The sequence below is a fragment of the Muntiacus reevesi genome, chromosome 2 (genome assembly GCF_963930625.1).
Source record: "Muntiacus reevesi chromosome 2, mMunRee1.1, whole genome shotgun sequence".
NCBI lineage: Eukaryota > Metazoa > Chordata > Mammalia > Artiodactyla > Cervidae > Muntiacus > Muntiacus reevesi.
Genome location: NC_089250.1, coordinates 204722196 through 204746699, shown reverse-complemented (window position 1 = coordinate 204746699; position 24504 = coordinate 204722196). Strand labels below are relative to the sequence as shown.

At 47.7% G+C, this 24504-nt stretch overlaps 2 protein-coding genes and 2 non-coding genes across 6 annotated transcripts; 2 read left to right on the top strand and 2 right to left on the bottom strand.

Annotated features, from left to right (window-relative positions):
- Positions 1 to 3729: 3729 nt before the first annotated feature.
- On the bottom strand, positions 3730 to 6635 carry C2H16orf54 (chromosome 2 C16orf54 homolog). 3 transcript variants are annotated; one of them, XM_065920356.1, is made up of 2 exons: positions 6301 to 6635; positions 3730 to 5684 (listed from the first exon to the last, which is right to left on the bottom strand). In XM_065920356.1, exon 2 carries the CDS (start codon positions 5682 to 5684, stop codon positions 5028 to 5030), a length of 657 nt encoding a protein of 218 aa, XP_065776428.1. In that variant the 5' UTR covers positions 6301 to 6635; the 3' UTR covers positions 3730 to 5027. The 3 variants fall into 3 exon arrangements, with proteins under 3 accessions (XP_065776428.1, XP_065776427.1, XP_065776429.1); XM_065920355.1 differs by having other exon boundaries at positions 6249 to 6633; XM_065920357.1 differs by having other exon boundaries at positions 6212 to 6314.
- A 6645-nt stretch (positions 6636 to 13280) lies between these two features.
- Positions 13281 to 13353, bottom strand: TRNAG-UCC (transfer RNA glycine (anticodon UCC)). The gene has a single exon. It is a non-coding gene; the product is annotated as a tRNA-Gly (tRNA).
- A 1382-nt stretch (positions 13354 to 14735) lies between these two features.
- Positions 14736 to 14841, top strand: LOC136162166 (U6 spliceosomal RNA). The gene has a single exon (XR_010661999.1). It is a non-coding gene; the product is annotated as a U6 spliceosomal RNA (small nuclear RNA).
- A 7602-nt stretch (positions 14842 to 22443) lies between these two features.
- ZG16 (zymogen granule protein 16) lies at positions 22444 to 23822 on the top strand. Its single transcript, XM_065920354.1, has 3 exons — positions 22444 to 22498; positions 22682 to 22814; positions 23507 to 23822. Exons 1-3 carry the CDS (start codon positions 22444 to 22446, stop codon positions 23820 to 23822), a joined length of 504 nt encoding a protein of 167 aa, XP_065776426.1.
- The last annotated feature ends 682 nt before the right edge of the window (positions 23823 to 24504 follow it).

Genomic DNA, 24504 nt, shown 5'->3' with positions numbered 1-24504 from the left:
GCAGGTGAGGGAGCTCTGCCCCGCGGATTGAGTGGGAGACAATTTCTAATGAAAAGGGGGGAGGGGAGAAGACCGCCTTCTTCAGGTAGACGGAGAGGCAGATGTAAGGCATACGTCATTAGGCATACAGATTAGGCAGAAAAGTGTCTGACCCTATGAGGTCAAATAGGATTATCTTGTTAGTAGAAGAATGGTGACATTTCTCCCATCTAGTAGCCTGGGGCATATCTTATGGGTTTGTTTATGGTTTTATAATTAAGCAAGCTTGCTTCATTGAAAAATGTTACAATAGCTTTCTTGCTGCTGCCGCTGCCACTGAATCACTTCAGTCGTGTCCGACTCTGTGTGACCCCATAGACGGCAGCCCACCAGGCTCCTCTGTCCCTGGGATTCTCCAGGCAAGAACACTGGAGTGGGTTGCCATTTCCTTCTCCCAATAGCTTTCTTGAGCTATCATTAACTTTCAATGCCCTCTCAAAATTTCCTAGGTTTCCTTCTCTATAGTCCCCTACTGGGACTTCTACAACTACTTGTTTAACTATCCAATTCTATCCCTATCATTTCCTCCAGGGTTACTTGTTTTATCTCTTCATCTTAATCCTTTTTTTGGTGCCCCTGATAATCAGTAAGAGGTGGCACATGTGGTTCTACCTGGCAGCTATGTCTAGCTCCCCAATGGGCCTTTCCCTGGACAGGTTGCAAGCTCTATGTGCAGGTGCGTTAATTGATTAAAATGCGTCACTTAGATCTGAGAGGTTGGTTCCCCTCCGCACCCCACCCCACCCCAGGTGACATTTGGCAATGCCTGCAGACATCTCTTCACAACTAGAGTTGCTGCAAAATATTCCACAGTGTACGGGAACGTGAAATGTTACCTGATCCTGGGACTTCCCTGGTGATCCAGTGGCTAAGACTCCTCGCTCCCAATGCAGTGGACTCGCCTTCGATCCCCGGTCAGGCAACTAGATCCCCCATGACATGTGGTGTGGCCAAAAAAAAAAAAGATAGGGAATCAAAATATCTAAGATGCTCACAGGAGACTGAGTAGTGTCCTTTGATTAACATATGCAGATCTTGGTTTTGGGGAAAGCAGTTTCTGGAGAATGCTGGAAGTGTATAGAAGCCTGCAGCAGGTTGCAGAGTGATGGGGAGATAAGCAAATGTAGCCTGCTAGGACAGACGGGTCCTTCCAGAAATTTAGCTGTGAAGATTTGACCTTGGTTATAGGGGAAATCGGCTGTTTGTTTCTGGTGATACTGTGAATGGTATTAATCTGACAAGCACGTGCCTGCTGTGAAACATCTAGAAATGCTGCATAAAATCAAGCAAACATCCTTTACAAAGCACAGCTGAGCTTCAAGAAACTAAGGGGAATCCCCGGAGCCACACACAAAGAGGAAATCGAAAACCAAAGGTGGGGGAGCTCATGGACAGTTGGCAAAAAGAAGGAGTTTGGGTTTTACCTCCACCTATATTTTGGAGAAGAAGATTTACCTGGGGCATTGAAAACTGAGACTCTAATATTCAGCTCAGTCCCTCAAAGGGTGACACTCTCAGTGAAAATGCAGACTAGAAAAAACAAAAAACAAAAAAACCCAGGGAGCACATAAGAACCCTTTGGGTCACACCCTGAGAACTGGTGGCAATGGAAAGGCTCCCCTGAGAGTTCATAAGCAAAGATGTGCCTTCATTTAAATTTGGGGTTCAAATTTATATGATTTATATAGTCTTGGAATGAAAGACTATAAATAAAAATGAACAAATAATATGGTTCAGGCTTGGTGATTCCCCTGAAGCATCCTTGGCTGGAGCAAACATAGAAGCTCTCTAAAGCGACACCCTGGAGCTGGTCACATGGATTTCCATGGCTAAGGCCCTGCTGGAGCTGAGTTCATGGCCCCAACTTAGAAAACATAAGAGGAAGCCAGCTGTCATGAATGAGAGTGAGCAGACACTCTAGAACTTGACTCAAGACTACAGAGTTTTTAGGTAAAGGACCATTCAGGAAGTATGCTTTATTTTTATGGTTTTGTTCATTTGTTTTTAATTCTTGGCCATGTAGCATGTGGGATCTTAGTTCCCTGACTAGGAATCGAATCTGCATCCCTTGCACTGGAAGTGCAGAGTCTTAACCACTGGACCACCAGGGAAGTCCTGAAGAAGTACATTTTAAATGCTGAAAGGCGTAAAGGAAGGACTCAGCATGAGAGAGTAACAAGACAGTGTTAAAAAAATGAAGAGAGGTTCAAAATAAAGGGGAGAAGGGAGGACTTCCCTGGTGGTCCAGTGGTTAAGACTTCAGGTTTCTAATGCAGGGGACATGAGGTTTATCCCTGGCTGGGGAACAAGGATTCCATGTGCCATGGAGTGCAGCCAAAAAAAAGGAAAAAGAGAAAGAGTAAAATGAATGCATCTATTAATCCATCTATTTATAGTCATTCCCCTTGCCCTTTCTTTGGGCTTCTGCTATATTTTAGATCCTGTTCTGGGTCTGGGGACATAAAGGAGATTTGGGGGACAGCAAGTTGGACTCTGCCTCAGGGAGATGACATTCATCCACACCTGAGTGTATGAGACCATCTTTCATTTTATCATATCCTTAGATGTCACAGCTAGGAAAGCTCCGATAGAGCATTGGTTTAACTTTCAACTCTTTCTGTGTCATGAGAAAGAATGTGAGGCCCAGGAATACAGAAATTGCTTTTCTCCAAGTGAGTGGGTGATAGAACCAGATCTGAGCACTGGGGCCTTGTCCCTCCACTGAGCCCTTGGTGCACAGGCGTCTAAGCTCTGAGCTCTCGCTTCCCTGGGACCGTTCACACCTCGTGGGCGGAGTCCCCACAACAGAGTCTGGTTAGCTGATGGTGACAAGGAGCAGTAACACTGTTAGCCAACTGTGAGTGACAGAGATGGGGCTGATCTGGTATCACTAGTGTCTTCCGGTCTTATCTCACCTCACTCCACCCCCACGCCAGCTGCTAGAGCTCCCTGAGGGCGGGGTCAGGTCTGATTCCTCCACCCCCTGGGCCAGGCTGGGAGGAACACAGACGGGAAGAGGGTGAGGTGGGAGAAGAGGGGAGGGTCCCTCAGCCTCGGGTGGGAGGGGAGGTGGGTGTGTTGGTTCCCTGACTGCTGCTCCAACTTCTGACATCCATGCAATGAGAAGGGAGGCTCCCTGGCCCTCCTGGCAGGAAGAGCAGAGTGTTGGCCTCTACCCCCCAGCATTTCCTGGGTGTGGATGAACTTGGGGGAGGGACTTCTGGCCGGCATTAAGTCACACAGGATGGCTGCTCCCAGGGCAGGTCATCTGGGGGCAGGTCTCAGGATGGCGCTAGAGTGTCTGCCACTTTTCTAACACTGCTGACAGGGCTTCCCTGGTGGCTCAGCAGTAAAGGACCCACCTGCCAACGCAGGATTGATCCCTGGGTCGATCCCCCTGGAGAAGGAAATGGCAAGAATTTTCCAGTACTCTTACCTGGGAAATCCCATGGGCAGAGGGATACAGTCCATGGGGTCGCCAAGAGTCAGACAGGATTTACCAACTCAACAACAACACTGTTGATCCTTTTAACAAAAAAAGGGTAAATCTCTAGGTCAATGCCTCCAGCAGGAAATCAAGTCTCTTAGAACTTGATATCTTTGTTTACATTGTATTTATCTCCATGTTTAACCTTCTATTTCTGGCCAGTGGTACTTGGTTTTCCATTTACAGAAATGATACACAACAGATTCCTTGTAAAATAAATTTATTAAGCAAAGAGTAAACCATGTGTAAAGAAAAATATAAAGTACAGGTGGTCAACTGATATGGCAGAAATCCTAACATTTAGGACTGAGGTTTGAGAAGTCAGATCCCAGGGAATGGAAATTCCTTCGCCTGCCCCCACCCCACCCACAACTCCTGGCTCCACGCCCAAAGGGGAGGTCAGCTGATACAGATATGGGGGCTCCATTTTTGTGGGGTGGAGCATTATAAGTAAGCCTGTCTTGGGGCAGCTCTGGCTAGCGAACTGGGAGGAAAGATGGCCAGGGACGCGGTTTTAGGAGCTGCCTTGCTCCAAGAGAGTGTTCCTTCTGCACTGGATCAAATTCAGATCTCCGTGGATCAGGCCTCCCCCCATGTGGAGGGGTAAGATCCAGAGGGCTAAGATGAGATGGCCTCAAGAGGACTTGCTGCCTGCTGACTTTTTTCAGGCTGTAGGTCCCACTGCAGGCAAGAGAGGGCCTTCTGTCACCAGCAGGGGGCCAAAGCCACAGTTTGTATCTAATAAGATGTTCTGTTGGATCTTGACCTCTCTGTATGTGTTTTTCTGGTGGGATGATGGGGGCCTGGGAAGCTGAATTCCTGTCTCTTCTGCTAGTAGCTGACACTCGTCATCACCACAGTCTGTTCTTCAGCATCTATGGGACCCTTGACTCCAGTGTTGGCATCTCAGGTACTACACGCGGAAGAAAGGTGGAAGCCGCCGTGTTGATGCTATTTCCTTCCTGTCTGTTGCCTTGAGTTCTTAATCCGAAGTGTGATCTTGGCAGCTTCTGATGCAGTGTTAACCACTCAGTTGTGTCTAACCCTTGGCAACCACATGGACTGTAGCTCGCCAGGCTTTTCTGTCCATGGGATTTCCCAGGCAAGGATGCTGGAGTCGGTTGTCATTTCCTTCCGCAGGCGTTCTTCCCCGACCCAGGGATCGAACCTGGGTCTCCCACATCACAGGCAGATTTTTTCACTGCCTGAGTCACCAGAGACAGCCCCAAATCCAGTTCTCTGCGCCACAGCCCCCAGCAGCTAAGCAAAGACACCACTGAGTTCCTGCCAAAGCACAGGCTCTGTCCACATCCAGGCCTCCCAGGCCCAGATCCAGGGGAACCGAAATCCACAAGTAAAAGGCCTGGGATGGGCATTCCTCCAAGGAGACCTCAGGTGTCAGCTCAAGTTCTTAGGAGCCTCGGGATCTTAAGATCCCTCTGAGGTTGGGCCTCCCCCCAGGGTCTCTGGAAGGCCAGTCCTCCAGGCAGGCCCTGGGGATTCAGAAACCCACGCTGCTTCGGCCTTCACGCCTCCAGAATGCTGAGATCTGCTCCAGGGTGACCCGAGGCTGCAGGCCCCACTCAAGATCGGGGCTTCCTGGCCGCACCCTCCGGGCCTGGGGGCTCCCGGGATACGCGCTGGCCTCTGGCCTCTGTTCAGGCTCAGCCCAGCTCACCAGGCCTGGAGCCTGGGGCCTCTCCTCCCAGACCTGGGGCCCCCAGAAGGTGCTCTGGGTTGGGGCATTGGGTGGGGTCTGGGGGACCAGGCTGCTGGGGGGGGAGCGTGGGGTTGAGGGAGCGGGCGGGGCTGTCGCTCGTGCCTCCAAGGTGCCCCCCTGGGCGGGCGGGTCTGGGGCCCCGCCCGTCAGCAGGGGGACCTCTGAGCCATACCAGTCCTCAGAGCGCTCTCGGGGCGTGCCTCTGGGCTCGATCCACAGCTCTCCTCCGGGGCGCCACACGAGGGTGGGTGCTCGGATGCTGGGGTCCGGCGGGAGGGAGCGGCGAAACAGGCGTTCGGCCAACACGGCTGTGGCCAGGAGGAAGACGGCGGCCAGAGCGGCCAGGGCCACCATGATGGGGATGCAGGGTCCGCAGGGCAGCGGGACCCACGAGGAGGCCTCCGTCTGCCCCGAGGGCGGCGCTGGGGTTGGAGGCATCTGAGGAGACAGCGGTCAGGAGAGGAAGCGCCTGAGACAAGGTTGATACCACCAGGAGAGACAGAGGGGGGCCTCAGGGGTGTGAACACGGGGAGGAGAGAGACAGAGGGGAGCCGGGCTCCCAGACATCTGGGTGAGAAACAGACCCACACAGAAAGAGGAGCCCGGAGACCCAGACAGGGCGGGAAGGAGCCAGATGGCCAGAGAGACAGGGCCCGCCGGGTCTGCAGCTAGGCCCTTCCTCGAAGCTATATTTTCCTCCCAGACTCCAGGGTGCCTCAGATAAACTTAAAGGGCCCTGAGGGCTCCTCTCCTCCCGTCTCAGCCCCCTCAGGTCTTGCCTGGAAGAGGAAGTGCGGGGTGAGGAAGTGAGACCTATCCCAGCCCTGCCCGGGTGTGTGGGCCGGCCAGCACCCTGGGTGCTCCTTGGCCTTCACAACTCTCCTTGGAGCTGGTCTTGCTCTTTGCAGGCTCCCCTGGGTTTGCCACCTCTACACCCGTCCCCGTCTCTCCGGCTTTGCCCTCACCTTTTGCCCGACCCCCGTCTTGTTTGTCTCTGCTCACCTCCTGGGGACCCTCTGGTCCCCCACCTTCAGGGGCCTCCTGCACTCCTCACCTCAGGCAGTGGGTCCCGGGCTTCTGACTCTCTGTCGGAGCCGCTCTTCCCTGTGTGAGCAGAGGGTGCTGGACAGTTGCCTCACAGGAGGGCGGAAGGGAGGGCACCACCTGTTGCTGGGCAACTGTGCCCTGGATGCCCCAGCCCCTGCCGAGCGTTTCCCAGGCAACCTGCCGGGGGGGATGTGGTCACTGCGGCGGGGAGGCTTTTCCTGCCAAGGGGTGGGGCCGGAATGGGCAGTAGCTCTGCCGAACTCCGTGTCACCCCATAGCCAGCCCCCAGACCTCAGAACACGTACGCGGAAGCCAAGAAAGAGACCCAGAGCCCATCCCGACCACCAAGGTGGCCCCTTCTACTTGCTCCCAAGTGGCTGTGGGGGCCCTGCACCGCCCACTGGGCCCTCCCCCAATCCCGCTTTTGCCATCTGCCCCCACCCCCTCCTGCTTGCCCCACCCTCTCCGTGTTTTTCATGAGCACGTATCTCCTTTTCTTCAGACCATTTAGCCCCAATTTCCGTTGGAAAATAGCTATGAGGTGAGGCTCAGGTAGCAAAAATGCCAGGCTTCTGGGAAGGATCCAGGTTAAAAAAATGTGCTTAGGCCTGTCTCCAAAATCACTGTGGATGGTGACTGAAGCCATGAAATAAAAAGACGCTTCCAAAAAAAAAAAAAAAAAGACGCTTGCTTCTATGCCAAACCTAGATAGCATATTAAAAAGCAGAGACGTCATTTTGCTGACAAATATCCGTATATGCAAAGCTATGTTTTTTCCAGTAGTCGGGTAGGGATGTGAGACCATAGACCGTAAAGAAGGCTGACTGCCAAAGAATTGATGCTTTCAAACTATGGTGCTGAAGAAGACTCTTGAGAGTCCCTTGGCCTGCAGGGAGATCGAGTCAGTCAATCCTAAAGGAAATCAGCCCTGAATATTCATTGAAGGACTGATGCTGAAGCTGAAGCTCCAGTACTTTGGCCACCTGATGCAAAGAGCTGACTCATTGGGAAAGATTGAAGGCAGGAGGAGAACGGGGTGACAGAGGATGAAATGGTTGGGTGGCATCTCCAACTTAACGGACATAAGTTTGAGCAAACTCCAGGAGATTGTGAAGGACAAGGAAGCCTGGTGTGCTGCAGTCCATGGGGCCGCAAAGAGTCGGACAGGACTGAGCAACTGAGCAATAACCACCAAGACCGTGAACATTTGCCATCTTGGCTCCTTTCTCTTAGCACTGAGGGTCAAGAAGAGCATCATCAGTTCCTGGACTTTGAGCCTTTCACAGATTGTCTAGTTAGACTCCCTCACTGACAGAGGACAGATAAGCCCTAAACAAGTTACATCTTGTGCCCTAAGTCTTACACCTCATGTCCATCGGAAGACGGGGGGATTTATAGATATAAATCCCTTCTCTGGCCAACAACCTGTATATAGCACAACACTTCCTAGGAATACATATTTCATTTTGCAAAATGACAGCCATTTAATGTGAAGGGCTACCAAAAATATGTTGAAATGTTAGTGTATTACAAAAGATGGTCACAAAGGCAGCCTGACTCAGACTGCTTTGCCCTTGTGGTTTTGAGGGAAGGGCCAGAAGGAGTACAAAATGTGGCAGGGATGAGAGTAGGAGGAAAGAGAGTCCCAAGGCTCTGTGCCTTATGACCTGCGTGAAACCCAATGATATTAGAATTGGATGAGATTATAAACCTTAAAATAAAACCTGAACTTAATGCCACTGAATTGGATATGTACAAATGATTAAGATGGTAAATTTTATGTTACATGTATTCATGGCATTAAAAAGGTTTTCTTTTTAAAATAAATTCCAAGTAAATAAAATCTGAAAATTGTTTTATCTGTTTTCTTATAAATAATCTGTCTTAAAAATAATTAAAGCACTAGGCGTTGTTGTTGTTTAGTCATTAAGTTGTGTTCGACTCTTTTGCGACTTCATGGTCTGTAGCCTACCAGGATTTCTGTCCATGGAATTCTCCCGGCAAGAATACTAGAGTGAGTTGCCATTTCCTCCTCCAGGGCATCTTCCCAGACCCACCCAGGGACTGAACCTACATCTCCTGCATTGGCAGGTGGATTGTTTACCACTGAGCCACCTGGGAAGTCCACTAGAACAGTAAACATTATTAAAAACCAGAAAGGCCAGGTATGTTTTTGTTTGTTTGTTTGTTCTCAGGGTATCAAACTGGCTGTTTTAATTCTTAACTGTTTTTCATCACTTACAGAAAGGCTTAACTTTTTTTTAACTGGCTCCTCAAGAAATTAAATATAGAATTACCATATGTCCAGCAATTTTATGTCTATGTATGTGCACAAGAATTGAAAGCAGGGGTTTCCCTGGTGGTCTGGTGGCTAAGATTCTCTGTTCCCAATGCAGGGGGCCCAGGTTCAATCCCTGGTCAGGGAACTAGATCTCACATGCCACAACTAAGACCTGGGACAGCCAAATAAATAAATATTTTAAAAAATAATAGTAAATTTTTAAAAAAGAATTAAAAGCAGAAATTCAAGCACATTTTCACACTAATGCTTATAGCAGCATTATTCACAATAGCTAAAAGACAGAAATAACTTGAATGAATTCACATGTCTATTGATGGATGAATGGATAAACAAAATGTTTATATTAAAAATATTGTTTATATTATATGTAACATTATTTAGGCCTAAAATGGAAGGATCTTTTGAAACATACTACAACATGGATGAACCTTGAAAACTCATGCCAAGTGAAATAAGCCAGACACAAAAGGACAAATACTATATGATTCCACTCATGTGAGGCCCTTAGGGTAGTCAAACTTGATAGATAGAAAGAACCCTGGTGGTTGCCAGGGGCTGGGAGGAGGGGGAATGAAGAGTTTGTGTTTAATGGATCTAGAATTTCAGTTTGAGAAGATGAAAAAGTTCTGCAGATTGAGGATGGTGATGTTTGCACAGCAATACGATTGTCCTTGATGCTACTGCACTGTACACTTAAAAACTGTTAAAATGGGGACTCCCCTGGCAGTCCAGTGGTTAGGAGTTGGTGCTTCCACTGCAAGTGGCACAGGTTTGATCCCTGGCTAGGGAACTAAGATCCCTATACAATACAGCAAATAAATAAATAAAGTTTCCAGCCATTGATATTAAAACAAACAAAAAAAAGGGACTTCCCTAGTGGTCCAATGCAGACTCTGTGCTCCCAATGCAGGAGGCCCCAACTCAATCCCTGGTCAGGGAACTAGATCCTGCATGCCACAATGAAGATAGAAGATTCTGCATGCTATGACCTGTTTAATAAATTTTTAACAAAAAACAAAAACAGTTCTCTGCAGCCCTAACCAGAAGCCCCATCTGGAGGTAATTGGACCTGATGGATTTTGAAGGAGCAATCAGTTGAACTGAGTATGTGTGGGGCTCCTGCCCATGCGGTGGCTTTTGTGAGTCCTATTTTTCTGCCATGGTGCCCCTAAGAAAATCAATGAGGTATATTCCAGACTGCGGCTTTCAGTGGCCAATACCTGAATCTACATCTTCTGATGATTACAGCCCACCAGATGGTTCCAGGAGAAAGGAAGGCTGAAGAGGCTCCCACAGCTTTCCCCACCTCTTGTCTGTACTGAGCCTGACCATACTTTGCCTTATTCTGGTGAAGATGGACTCTCTTAAGAAAACATCAAACTTCATGTCCTTTACGACACACCCGGCCGTCACTGCCCCGTTCATCAGAAAGGAATACTAACTCTATGGGTCATCAGTCACCTGAGATCCAACTGGAGGACTCACTTGGATCCTGGTTCTAGAAAACTCCTCCATCCAAGTTCATCCATCCTCCAGCTCTCCCATCCCGATGCCAAGGGGTAGCAAACAGATCTCGGATACATCACTTCACTGCTCACTGCTGCACTGTCTCCATAGAGCAGCCCTGGGTGGTCAAAGTTTATTTATTTATCATGGTTTCTATTGAGCTATGCAATTCACATATGGTAAGTTTCACCCTTTTCAAGCAAATAATTCAGTGGTGTTTAGGGTATTCACAAAATTGTGCAACCACCGCCATCTAATTTCAGAACATTTCATCACCCCAGGAGGAAACCCTCTACCCACTCCCCGTTCCCTGCTTCCCCCAGTCTCTGGCAATCACTATCTGCTTTCTCTCTGTATGAATTTATCTGTTGTGGATATTTCATATAAGCACAGTCATACAATTTGTGGCCTTTTGTGTCTTGCCTCTTTCATATCACATACTGTTTTCAAGGTTTGTCCATACTATTGCATGAATCAATGCTTCCTCCCTTTTTTATAGCTGAATAAATAACATTGCAGCACAGAATATTTAGGTTTTCTCTTCTATCTGAAAGTAGAGCATTCCTATGAAGCATTTCGTAAACTGAAATGGCATAAAATAAGGAAGTCATTATTTTAGGATGTATCTTGCTAATGAATGCACAAAATAAACAGAGAGAAAGCACAGATGCTCACAGACACAATTGAAGACCACGGTGACTGCACGCTGAGATGCTGAGTGTGGTTTCGGGGGAGGAGCTTGACTGTGCCACTCCCAGGCATGGGTAGGCACTGCCTCTATAACTGCTCATTACAAAAGAGACACAGTATTATTACTTTCGCCTTTTGCCTTTTACTGTAAAAGCAAAAATCCTCTTCAGATTTCTTCAGGCTAGTGAAAACAGGTACTAACGTAGGTCTTTCATAAAAGCGAAGTGGTATAAAGCGAACTTTCAAGAAACGTGGGGGATATCTGTACCACTTTTTGTTCATCCTTTCCTCGGCTATTACACAGTTTCCACTCTGGCTATTACAAGTAGAGCTGCTAGAACCATTCAGGTCCAGGTTTTTGTGTGGACATATGTTTTCAATTTCTCTTCTGTATATATCTAGGAGTAGAATTTCTCAGTCATATGGTAATTCTATGTGTAACTGTTTGAGGAACTTTGGGTGACCAAATTTACAACGGCTGAGTTCATCCACTTCTCCTTACTTTCGCTCAGACCTCATGTTCCTTCGGCAATGACAATTCCACACCTTCCCCGTCCACATTGCGGAGGACCTCAGTGAACCTGGCTCCTGGGTGAAATGTGGAGGCTACCAACCTCAGGCTAGAAGAGCATCACCAGCAGGCATTGGGGGAGACAACCGCGCTCTCGTCCTGCCATGCTTATCCCACCCATTCTGGCTGAAGCCCAAAGACTCCTTAAATAATGTTACTGCAACCAGAGTTCTGGGTTGCATGCTTCAAGTGGCCTTCATTGGCAGACGGGTTCTTTACCACTGAACCACCAGGGAATTACCTGAGCTTCCCATCTTAATTGGAGAAGGAAATGGCAAACCACTCCAGTATTCTTGTGAGGAAAATCCCATGGACAGAGGAGCCTGGTGGGCCATAGTCCATGGGATCGCAAGAGTCAGACATGACTTAGAGACCTAACCACCCCCACCCATCTAAATAGTTCTGAGGGACTTGGCAGTCTTCTTCATTTATGTCTGAAGTTCCATTTTTCACAAATCCTCAACTTGAAGGGCTGTTGTGGTGATAATACTAGATATGTTACATAAAGAGTCACATTCAGAACTTTGGTCCTCTTCCACCTTGATGAAACATTACTCCTCATCTTATCTTTCAGGACCCTGAAGAATCTGCCTCTTCACGTTAGGGACCACCTTAAACCTTGTTACCATTAAGGGTTGCTCTACATTGACCATCAGATTCCCCAAGCTCTGAGCCTCCCCTTTCTCTCATTCCACCCACTGGTCCACCTTATTGACATTTCTGTTTCCCGGTGCCCACATCCAGAAATCCATCACTGACTACCCGCCCTCCCTGACCTCACTCTGCTTCCTCTATAAACTTGACATCATTGTGAACTGCTTCAACTCCTCTCCTTCCAGCCCTTGCCAGCCTTTCCCCTTGAACTAATCCAACCACCTGTCCTTTGTCCTATTGGAGAAAATCACACAACCCATCACAGTCAGTGCGCCTAGTCACCCTTTAACATGGATCTGGGCAACCCTCTCTCCCCTCTGGACAGTGGCTCTTCCAAACCTTTCACTGCTTCCCTAGGGTCCTGCCCAATGCCACCAACCCTCCATCAGCCAATAATCTCTTCCGCTCCCCCATGAAGAAAGCTGAGGATTTTGGCAGGAGCCCCAGCTCTCTTCGTTGTTGATTCTCAGCTTCCCAGAGTGGAGTTGGCCCCCTTTGCCCCTTATCCCCACCCCAGCAAGGATGGATTAGTCATCATAAATATCATGGTCTGCTCTTGGCTTCAATCACGGCTTGCCTGGGGGGGTAATCTTCGGCTGCTGCCTGATCTGCCCTGATGCTGTTCGCTTGTAATGAAGGTTCTCACTTTGTTTGATGATCCATTCCCTGCCACTGACCATCCTACCCTGTTCTAATATCTCTATTCCTCCTATGATACTGCTCCTGGCCATAACTCATTCTGTCTTCTATGTGCCTCACAATTTACTGAGCACATTTTTCTATCTCATTTAATCCTCTTTGAGACTTCCCTGGTGGTCCAGTTGCTAAGACTCTGCATTCCCAATGCGGGGCCGTGGGTTCCATCCCTGGTCAGGGAACTAGATCCCGGTTGCTGCAACTAAGACCTGGTGCAGCCAAAATAATAATAATAACCCTTTGAAGTGGGTCTTTTTCTTTAAAAAATTATTTATTTATATTGAAGTACAGTTGATTTATGTTTCAGATGTATGACGAAGTGATTCGTTTCTACTATATAGGTTATTGCAAGGTTAAGTATAAGTGCTATAAGTAGAGCCTTGTTGTTGATCTATTTTATAATGATAGGGTATATCTGTTAATCTCAAATTCCTAACCTATCTCTCATAATCCTTTCCCCTTTGGTAACCCTAAATTTGCTTTCTATATCTGTGAGTCTATTTCTGTCTTGTAAATAAGTTCATTTGTATCTTTTTTTTCTTTTGACCATCCAATTTTGGAATCTTAGTTCCCTGACCAGGAATCGAACCCATGCCCTCTGTAGCGGAAATGCAGAGTCCTAACCACTGGACCACCAGGGAAGTGCCATCAGTTTTTTAATGAAGCAGATCTTATCCTTATTTTATTAATGACGGTCCTACTGTTAAGTCATTTCAGTTGTGTCCAACTCTGTGCAACCCCGTAGACGGCAGCCCACCAGGCTCCCTTGTCCCTGGGATTCTCCAGGCAAGAACACTGGAGTGGGTTGCTATTTCCTTCTCCAATATATGAAAGTGAATTCGCTCAGTCGTGTCTGACTCTTAGCGACCCCATGGACTGCAGCCTACCAGGTGCCTCCGTCCATGGGATTTTGCAGGCAAGAGTACTGGAGTGCGGTGACATTGCCTTCTCCAGTGACGGTCCAGGGAGACTTTAAGTAATTTGCCCAAGATAAGTGGCTGTGCTGGATGGACCTCAGCCAGCTCTTCTTTTTTCTGCGATCCCATCATCGGTGACCACACTTCCCTGGCCACAGGTGAGATCCTTTCCTTCTCTGTCCTCGGCTGAATCTCCATATGTCTGTCCACTGTGCTCATTCACCACACTCTGAAGATTATACATTCCTTTATGTTTACCCCTCATAAGGCTGTGAGTCCCTCCAGGTGGGAAACTCCATTTCCATTTTCCAAGTGACCTCAGTAAAAGTTTTTGATCACATGAAGTTCAAGCTACTTTAGCCTGTGTGTCTGATTAGTTGTGGCTAGTTGACCATTTTGCCTTCATGAAACGAGTGGATGTGAAAAAATGATGATACTAGAGAAGACGTGCAAGATCTCATGACCTTGGTACAATAGGGACAAAGTTGAGACATACTAAGTACTGTGGATGCTAATGGGCCTTCCCCAATGGCTCAGCCGTAAAGAATAAGCCTGTAACACAGGAGATGCAGGAGACGCCGGAGACTCAGGTTCTATCCCTGGGTTGGGAAGATCCCCTGGGGGAGGGCGTGGTAACCCACTCCAGTATTCTTGCCCAGGAAATCTCACAGACACAGGAGCCTGGCGGGCTACAGTCCATGGGGTCGCAGAGTCAGACATGATTGAAGCAGCTGAGCACGGGAGCACATGGATGCTAAAATCACTGACTCTCAGCTGGATGCGAGCAGTTGGTCTGCACTGTATTCAACTGGGGAGGAAAAGAACAAAATCAAGGCATATGTACAGAATGCTGGAAATGTATGATTTAGGTGTATAAATAAAACATGAGGGATAATTAGGAATCTTAGAATTTTCTCATTTCCACTGGATGGAGCCACTCCTTAGAAATGAGACACTGTTGCACACTTGATTCCTATAGAAACATTTCCTTGGCACTCACCATGCACCAGGCCATGTTCTGGAGTGAACCCTAAGAGGTGAGTACGGTTATCACCCTTTTTCAGTGAGGAAACAGAAGCAGAGAGAAGTAAAATAACTTGCCCCAGGTGCTCACTTCAGCAGCACATGTACTAAAATTGTAGGAAAAAAGAGATTAGCAAGGCCTCCCTGCACAAGGATGCCAAGCAAATTGGTAAAGCATTCCATAATTTTATTATCAACTCTCTACAAATTCTTATCTTCAGAGAAGATAATGTTTAAGTCTGCATCACAATCACCCTTGTTTACTTGGAACTTCGGCATCAGTCCTTCCAATGAATATTCAGGGTTGATTTCCTTAAAGATTGACTGGCTTGGTCTTCTTGTTTTACTGTGTATTTTTTTCTGGTCATCTCCCAGAACTGACTCTCCCCACCCTTAACATCTTTTGTCTTTAGATGAGGCTGGCGGGGCTGCAGCCACTTTGGTGAGTTGCTCAGTTTTTTCTGACTCTCTCCCATATATACGTGTTACTAAACTTTGATTTTCTCCTGTTTAAAAATATATACATGAGTAACTTGCCCCAGGCACACACCATCTGAGCAGTGGTGGCTGAATGCCAACACTTTGCTCTTCACCAACACCTCGCAGTATCTCTGTCTTAATGCATTTGCAGAACACATCACGCATGAGAGCAGATGACTCTTTGAACCTCATGTGATGTGTCAAGGAAACCAGATCTGCTCCTATTTTTAGATGATTCTTCCTGACACAAAGCAAGAAGGAGGGCATTGTGATGGAATGACTCCCACATAGGTAGCAACTTATCCAGCATATATGAGCACTGGCTGATTTACAACTCAGATGGACAGGGATTTCATCCCTTTGAATACTATATCGTTATACGTTCTGGAGAGTGATTATTTTTGTGAAGAGGAGCAAAACAGATTAAAGAAAACAGAAAACTAAACAAAGGGAAAAATAAAAAGTTGCAGTGAATAAAGCAATTCAGTAAGAGAAAGCAAAAACAGAGGTTAAAAAAAGTTACTGTGTAATTATATCTCAATGAAAGGAAATTAAAACCAGGTTCCCAAGTGACTTTAATTTGAATTGTTCAAGCCAACTTAGACAAAATTATTTTGCAGTCTTATGATGCATTTGACAAGATCTCCAGGATCCAAACTAAAGTTAAGCCAAGCTTTAAGATAAAGCTAACTGCAGATGAAAAAGATATGGCCTCCTAAACCATCTTTATCTTGAAGAGATCAAAAAGGAAGGCCATGTTTTGTGAAATTCTCAAGGGGGAGAATACACATTTACTCAATATATCATGCACCAGGTCTATTGCCAAAAGTTGATCTCATTATCTCCAATTTACAGGAGAAGAAACCGAGGCTCAGTAGGTAATGAAAAGAGTGAAAACCGGAATCAGGCTTTAAACCCATGTCTCTCCATAATACAGCAGTCTGCCCACAAATTCTTGGTACATTACTACAGGTTTCTGATTTCAAAAGTGACTAACTCATTTTGTAATATATACTCACATTGAATCATGATGTTGTATAGCTGAAACTAATATAATGTTGTATGTCAATTATATCTCAATTTTTTAAAATTATTAACATTGTACACTTACCTACCTGAATCTGGGTCTCTAGAGCCATTCTAGTTACTGCCCTAGAGGGTCCCAATTCTAGATTTCTAGCCTGACAATTTTCAACAAACAGCATTGTTATACCAAGAAACTCCATAAGAACCTTACCCTTTGACAGAGGTAGATATCACTTTTTTTCAAGTTTTTTTTAAACTACATTTCATAACAGGAAGCAACATTTTATATCGTGACCCACTACATATGCAGAGTGTTTAACTGCACTATTTCAAAAAACAATATAAGGACTTCCCTGGTGATCCAGTGGTTAAGATTCCACGCTTCTACTGCAGGGGGCGCAGGTTTGATCCCTGGTTGGAGAACTAAGATTTCACAAGCCGAGGGGCCAAAAAAGCCCCCCCAAAGCCCACAGTATTTAACTTTGTTAGATGCTCTGCTCTCTTCTTTTCTTTTCTATTCCATTTTTAAAATATGCTGGTCCTGAGCTGTTCAATTGATTTCATGGCCCACCAGTGTCTTAAGATCTACAGTTTGAGAAACACTGTACTTTAGGATTTGGCTTGATCTGGAGATTTTTTTTCTCATTTGATAAATGCAGAAATATAGGCTCTCCAGAATGAAGTGAGTTCTTTAAATGTCCACAACTAAGAAGTATTGAATGAAGGACCTCGACACAGAATTCTGCCTTTACACCCAGTATTCTTCTGAATACAGAATTTCTCCAGAGGAATTGTAAATGAGAAACTGAAGAACACCCACGTGCCCTCCCTGCAAGAAGAAAGGCTTAGCTACGTGAAAGAAACAGAGGGGGAACACTTCCTAGGAGTCTCGCTGCAGCCGAGGCATTTGACAGTCCTTTCTGGAGGACACCTGCTCTGGATCAGGTAAGATACAGGAGCTGGGATTCAGAGGTGAATTCATGGTCCCTGCTGTGGGAGGGGCTCCCATTTCAGTAGAGGAGTCCACGTAAACAGATAAATTACAGTGCAGGTGAATTAGAACCATAGTAGTGATGGAGGAAATTAAAAGAAATTAAAAGACGATTTCTCCTTGGAAGAAAAACTATGACAAACTTAGTGTATTAAAAAGTAGATGGAGAAGGAAATGGCAACCCACTCCAGTATTCTTGCCTGGAAAAGTCCATGGACAGAGGAGCCTGGCGGGCTGCAGTCTATGGGGTTGCAGAGTCAGACATGACTGAGCAACTGAACAACAAATGATGGAGGAAGCACAGCTGGAGGTCAGAGAAAGGAGCTTGATATCAGTTCTGAGCCTGGGAGAAGCGAGCTGAGAAGAGAGGCTGTGGTGGAGGGCACATGGAGCAGCTGCGGTGTTGGTGGTAGTGGTGATATGGCAGACTGTCTTAAGGGTAGAAGGTGCTGGGTGGGCAGAAAGAAGAGAGCATTTTAAGTAGCTGGACCAACATGAGCCAACTGTAGGCCACTGAGGGGCAACGTGTGGGGCATGAAGAACAGTGGGGTAGGGGGTAGAAGCCCCTTTTGCAACTTAGCAAAGTCACCTTTGCCCATTAGACATTTTTTAATATTAAAAAAGTTTATTTATGTAGTTTATTTAGTTGCAGCATGTAAGATCTTCAGTCTTCAATGAGGCATGAGAGATCTTTAGTTGCAACATGCAAACTCTCAGTTGCAGCCTGTAGGAACTAGTTACCTGATTAGGGTTCAAACCTGGGCTCCATGCATTGGGAGTTCAGAGTCTTAGCCACTGGAACACCGGGGAAGTTCTGCAAGGAACGCTTTTAAAAGGCAAAACCCTTCAGTGGCTCCCCTCACTCTCGGAAGGAATCCAAACTCCTGACCACATCTCCCTCGCCCTGCACCCTCTGCCCACTGGCTACTGCCCAGACCTCGCCTCCCACCTGCATCCCTTACTTAACCACCAGCCACCGTGCCCTCCTCGCTGTTTCTAAATTCATTTAACGTGCTTCCTGCTCAGGGCTGTGGTATTCATTGTTCCCTCTGCCTGGCCCACTCTTCACACAAATAGCTGTATTTCTCTTGATGACTTCAGTCAGGTCTCTTAACAAATGTTATGGACCAGAGGACCCTCCGAGCCTGAGAAGCAGCCTGCTTATCCCTCTTCATGTTCTCACTCTGATTTGATGGTTTTTTCATAGCACACCTCCTACAGTGATGTAGTTGTTCATTTCCATCCACCCCCGCTGGAACGATCCCTGGGTCAGGAAGCTCCTCTGGAGGACAGCATGGCAACCCACTCCATATTCTTGCCTGGAGAATCCCATGGACCGAGGAGCCTGGAGGTCTGTGGTCCATGGGGTCCCAAAGAGTCAGACACAACTGAATTGACTAAGCACGGATGCATGCGCCTGCTGGAGTGGGATGGGAGCTCTTGAGGGGTGGGATTTGAATCTCTTCCTCCTTGCTATCTCTCCAACATCTGGGGTGGTGCCTCCAACCTGGAGATGCTCCATAAACATGTGTTGAGTGAGTTGCTTGGCTAAGGGGGTGAAGGAGACAGTGAGAGAGTTGCCTGCGAGAGCAGAAAGCTTGGGAAAGCTTTGGACTTTTGGTCTATAGGACCAGGGCAGGTGTGCCTTTCACTGCTCATAGACTGGGACAGGTAGGCCCCCAGCTGGCACATGGGTTAAATGTGAAAGAGTTCAAAGGGGAGCTAATGAGGTAGAAGCAGAGGGGGGCCTGTTGTCCCATGGCCTCTGCCTCTTCCTTCTGGCTCCTGAGGTGCAGCATCAGAGCAAGCTCTAGAGGTATCTGCATCAGCTACACAGTGGCCTTCCTTGTCTCCAGGACGACAGAGGATGAACCCTGAGACCCCTCCCACTGGAGGAAGGGCATCTCCATCACGCTGGAGAGGGCACTTAGGAACTGTTGCCCAGAACCCAGGGACCCATCTGCAGGCAGAGAGGAGACCCTGGATCACAGTATTGTTGGGGTGGGTGCATGAAAATGAACCTATGACCAGTGTAAGAGACTATTCTGAGGGTCCCAGATGAATCATGCATGGAAATGTGAGGGCGTTTTCCCAAGGTGTTCCCTTCAGATCTCTTTGAGTTGCCATCTTTGATTTCCAGTATTTTTTTTCACAGACTGTGATATGCCCCTATTAAAGAAGAGAGAGATGGGTGAGAGTGAGGGGTGAGGGCAGAGTTAGACAGAGAGTTGGGGAGAGACAAAGAGACAAGGAAAGAAGAGAGGAACAGAAGGAAAAAGTCACTGAGAGAGGGAACACAAAGAGAAAACCTTGGGATAGGAGATGTCAGGGGAAGATCAAGACATTAAAGGAAGGAGAGAGGATCGGGAAAGAAAGGCAAGGGCAAGGAAGCTGCACTTGCTGGGACGGAAGCTGGGACTTCCCTGGTAGTCCAGTGGCTAAGCCTCTGGCGCTCCCAATGCAGGGGACCTGGGTTCAATCCCTGGTCAGGGAAAGAGATCCCACATGCCACAACCAAGACCCAGCACAACCAAATAATAAATATTGAAAGAAAGACAAAAGAGGACAGAATGGCTGGAATGAGATAAAAGTGGTCACCAGGATGTGCTTGTTTTGGACACGCAGAAGGTTGGAGAAGTGAGATCACACAGCTCAGCTTTTACTGCCCCCCTAGATCTCGGAATCTCCCCTCCAGGAGCCCCGCCCTACTTGCGGCTCCCCAGGGTGGGGCTCCTGGGATGAGCCCCAGATGAGTCCTCAGCCCCTGGGATGAGTCCTCAGCCCCAGATGGTGAGCCTAGAAAGGGGTGAGGTCCTCCGAATGCTGGGCTCCTGGTGGTTAATAACCAAGGCTAATGGTTCCAGTCCCTCCCTGGCCTCTGTCCTGACCTATTGCCTCAGTGGGTGAGAGGGCCAGTCCTGGAGGGATCCCAGAAGAGAAGGGCTGGCAAAGAGAAGAAATCAATGACACCAATCTTGGGAAGTTTCAGACCCACAGGAGGGAGCCATTGCCCTGTGTGGGCTGCAGCGCCAGGTCGATTCAGCTATGGTGCCAGGAGTCCTGAGGGCCCAGCACGGCCCCCAGGGGAGGTCTTGTCTGTTTTACTTCCTCAGCTCCCCATTTGCCCTCCCCCAGGGGAGGGGGATCTGCAGGTGTTGCCTCAAGTCACTCTTTTCAGAGAGAAAAAGTTTGTGAAGAGGCTGACAGATTGAGGATGGATGGGTGGAAGAAATAGAAAGTACAGCAAAATATTAGCCATGATAGGATTTCCCTGGTGGCTTAGTGGTAAAGAATTCACTTGCCAGTGCAGAAGACATGGGTTCGATCCCTGATCCGGGAAGATCCTGCATGTCGCAGAGCAGGCAAGCCCGTGAGTTGTCACCACTACTGAATCTGTGTTCTAGAGCCTATGAGCCACAACTACTGAGCCCTCCTGCAGCAACTACTGAAGCTCTCGCACCCTAGAGCCTGTGCTCTGCAACAAGAGAAGCCACTACAGTGAGAAGCCTGCGCACTGCAACGAAAAATAGCCCCTGCTACTCACAGCTAGAGAAAAGCTGGTGCAGCAATGAAGACCCAGCACAGCCAAACGTAAACTAATAAAATTATTTTTTAATGAAGTAGAACTTTGTTTCTTCTGACTCAATTTAATAAAAAAAATTAATCATGATACAATCTACATGGTGAGCATATGGATGTTCACTGTATATTCTTTCAACTTTTTTATGCTTTGAATTTTTTCATATAAAATATGAGAGGAGAGAAAAAAATTGCCCAGCAAATAGTATAAGGTGTTGGGAGTGTGATCCCTTTCCAAGAGAATCTGTATTTCAAATGCCTGGAGAGGGCAATGTTTATCCTGAGAGATGGCAGCTTGAAGGTAAGGGCACCAGCAGAAGCCAAATAGGGGAGGGAGAACCCTGGATAGCACCAGGTGATTGGTAGTGCTGCCCACCCACAGCTGCTGGCCTTTCGGTTGGTGATCTTTTCCCAAGTTTATTCTGCCTCTCCTGAGATCTAGGCCTTGGCCCAGAGTTGACCCCACCCTGCCACCTGTAACCCTTGGGGTAGGATAAGTTCCAGACCCTGCCTGACAACTGATCCTAGGAGTCTGGTCGTGTTTGCTCAGGAGGTGAGGTTCACACGATAAACAGCAGGGGGAGGGCTTGGACTTGGTATAAAAGATCTGGAAGTTTCTAGGGGGGCTGTTTTGCACTTGAAACTGCCAGGTGAGGGGTGACAGAGGTGTGGGCTAAGGGGTGACAGGGATTCCTGGATCTGAGTTAGGGGGAAATTCAAGGTGAGCTGAAGAAGAGACTTCCTAGACTGAGCAGCAGGAAAGACCTGAGTGTCAGCTAAGCGGGGCATCTGAATCGGAGCTAGTCTTAGATGTAAAGATGTCTGGATCTCAGCTGTAGGGCTGGGGACCCCTGGGATACACCCATGGCCAAATCTGTGTTAGTGGAGGAAGAGGTATGACAAATAGACCAGGCAGCTGGGATCTAATATCTTGAGCTGATTCCAGCTCCTTTTCAAACTTCTTGGGCTATCCCATCTCCACCAGAACTGCTTGGATGGTGATGCTGGCTGTCTCTTCTGTTACCATCTTCATTCTCCAAGTGACAGATAAATGCTCTAAAATGCTCTTTTCCTTCCAATTTGAGAAAAGGAACAACCTAGGAATTTAAACTATGCCCCAGATGCCCCACAAGCTGGGCCAATCCACCCCAGCCCGACTTCCGTTAGGCTTTTCTCAGACTCCTGGTTTGATGAACTCAACCATCTCTATGATTTGGAGATGTCCTCCACTTTTTTTTTTTTTTTTTTTTTTGGCTTTGCCATTTGGTTTGTAAGTCTTAGTTCCCCAACCAGGGTTGGAACCTGTTCTCCCTGCAGTGGAAGTGCAGAGTTCTAACCATTGAACCACGAGGGAAGTCCCTCACTTCTTTAGAAAATTCCTTTCCTGCTTTATCCTAGGAGGGAACAGGGGTTGACACAGCTTAGTCCAGATAGAAAGTCAGGATTGATCTGGCTTGGAAGGGAAGAGGAGGTTTGATTGTAGTCAGACAGGGGAGAGGGAGAGGGATTAAAGACACATAAGATAGTATCTGTGATGAACAGGACTAGAGACTATGGACAGTTCTTTCAAAGCCCAAGACTCAGTGGATGAGGTCTGAATTGAAGGACCAAGAACCCTGAGACTCAGCTGGAGGTCAGGGGTACCTGGGTAAATGACCTCCGAGGGGGTAAGGGCAATCATTCACTTTCTCCTTTCTTCTCACTCCAGCCTCAGGATGTTGACCATTGCTTTTCTCGCCCTTCTTTGTGCCTCAGCCTCTGCCACAGAGAGTAAGTGAGAAGCCTGAAGCCCAGGACTAGATCAGGGGAAGACAGCCGCCTGCACTGCTGGCAGCCAAGGCTTTTAGAGGCTGACTTGGGGTGGTGGGAACCGAGTTGTGGGAGGAAGAGGAGTGATGGGGAGAAACTGAGCTCTCAGGGAATTTCTCCCACCAATGCCTCCTTTCCCTCCAGTTCAGCCCAGGGACTCCTCCTACAGTGGAGAATACGGAGGTGGGGGAGGAGAACGATTCTCCCAGTCTGGAAACCAGCTGGATGGCCCCATCACCGCCATTCGCCTCCGAGTCAGCAGTTACTACATCGTAGGGTAAGCGTCTTTGAGATTCTGTACTTTGGCGACCTTCTAGGATCTTACTAAATTAGGAAGGTCTCAGTCACTTTGGGTCACATCAGCAAGTCTCAGGGACAACATGATACAGAAAAGTTATTAGATGACTTGGATTTGAGACCTGTGCTGCTGAAACCCCTAAGACTCCCACATGTGTGATCTTGAGTAAATCATATAACTTAAGCTCTGAAGGACTTGGGCGTTGTCTAGTTTACCCCCACCAGAGGTTTAAATCCCGCCTGGCATCCTCTGTCTCTAGCTTGATGCCTCTCCCCAAACGTGTGTCCTTCTGACACTGGAGCCTGGCACAGCACGAACAAGTCTCTCCCCTCATGGGGGCCTTTCAGATGTTTCGGGAAAAAAAAAATCCCTTTTCTTCTTTCAAGTAGCGGGTGGGGGCCCAATGGGAACATAGACTTTAAAAGCAAGCTCTGATTTTTACTGTCTGGGTGATTCCGGGCAAGCTGTTTTCCCTCTGTGAGCCTGTTCATCAGCAAGATGAGGAGCTGAAGTTCCGTGTATGACCTTCCAGGGCTCATCCAACCCTCACACTCTTCGGGGCTGTCATCTCCATCACTAGTCTGAAGGTCTCAGTCTGTAGGCCAACAGCTCCTGAATCCTGATCACCTTACTCAGTGTCTGCCTTCCTTCCCTCCTCACTCTGCCCCTAGTCTCCAGGTGCGCTACGGCACGGTGTGGAGCGACTATGTGGGTGGCACCTCGGGAGACCTGGATGAGATCTTTCTCTACCCTGGGGAGTCCATCGTCCAGGTGTCGGGAAAGTACAAGACCTACCTGAGAAAGCTGGTCTTTGTGACCGACAAGTACCGTTTCCTGTCTTTCGGGAAAGACAAAGGCACGAGTTTCAACGCTGCCCCCCTGTACCCCAACACCGTGCTACGATTCTTCAGTGGCCGAGCTGGCTCCCTCATTGATGCCATCGGCTTCCACTGGGACTTCTACCCCTCTGATTACGAGAGCTGCTGAGTTGCACCGCAACCCTGCAATGGGGACCTGGGAACCCACTCACCGCTAACCACCATCCACATGTCTCAATTAAAAAAAAAACAAAACCAACAAACAATAAAAGGGCATGACTACAGTTAGTGGGATATACCTCTTGACTCCGGGTAGGAATGTGCGAATCTCATTTCTGGCTACTTGTTGTGTGTTAGTCTGGGGAAGAGTGGGAGGATGAGAGAGAGAGGTGAAAGAATTCTGAGCTTTTCTTCATAATTTATCAAGAGGAGATAAGGTCTTCCCTAGTGGTCCAGTGGTCAAGAGTCTGCCTGCCAGTGCAAGAGACACTGGTTCGATGCCTGGTCTGGGAAGATCCCACATGTCAAGGAACAGCTAAACCCATTTGCCACAACCAGTGAAGCCCAGGAGCCCATGCACCGCAACAGGAGAGTAGCCAGGGCTCGCCACAACTAGAGAAAGTCAGAGTGCAGCATCAAAGACCCAGCACAGCCCAAATAACTAAGTAAATTTTACAAAAGTATTTTCAGTTGAGATAACTTTTAGAAACATAGAGGAGATAAGATTCTGGCCTGAACCGATTCTTTTTTTCAAGTGTTTACCCAAACTGGAGGCTGAAGGTAAGGCCAAGTCATGACTTATCACCAAACTCCAGGTGTTTCATTCTCTAGCGTTTTCCTCTTTTGTCTTC

Excerpts from the sequence above, each read along its gene's own strand:
- C2H16orf54 (XM_065920356.1), bottom strand. The coding sequence starts at position 5,684 with ATGCCTCCAACCCCAGCGCCGCCCTCGGGGCAGACGGAGGCCTCCTCG.
- ZG16 (XM_065920354.1), top strand. The coding sequence starts at position 22,444 with ATGTTGACCATTGCTTTTCTCGCCCTTCTTTGTGCCTCAGCCTCTGCC. Across the intron at positions 22,499-22,681 it reads CTCAGCCTCTGCCACAGAGA|TTCAGCCCAGGGACTCCTCC; the intron begins GTAAGTGAGAAG and ends CTTTCCCTCCAG. Across the intron at positions 22,815-23,506 it reads AGCAGTTACTACATCGTAGG|TCTCCAGGTGCGCTACGGCA; the intron begins GTAAGCGTCTTT and ends CTCTGCCCCTAG.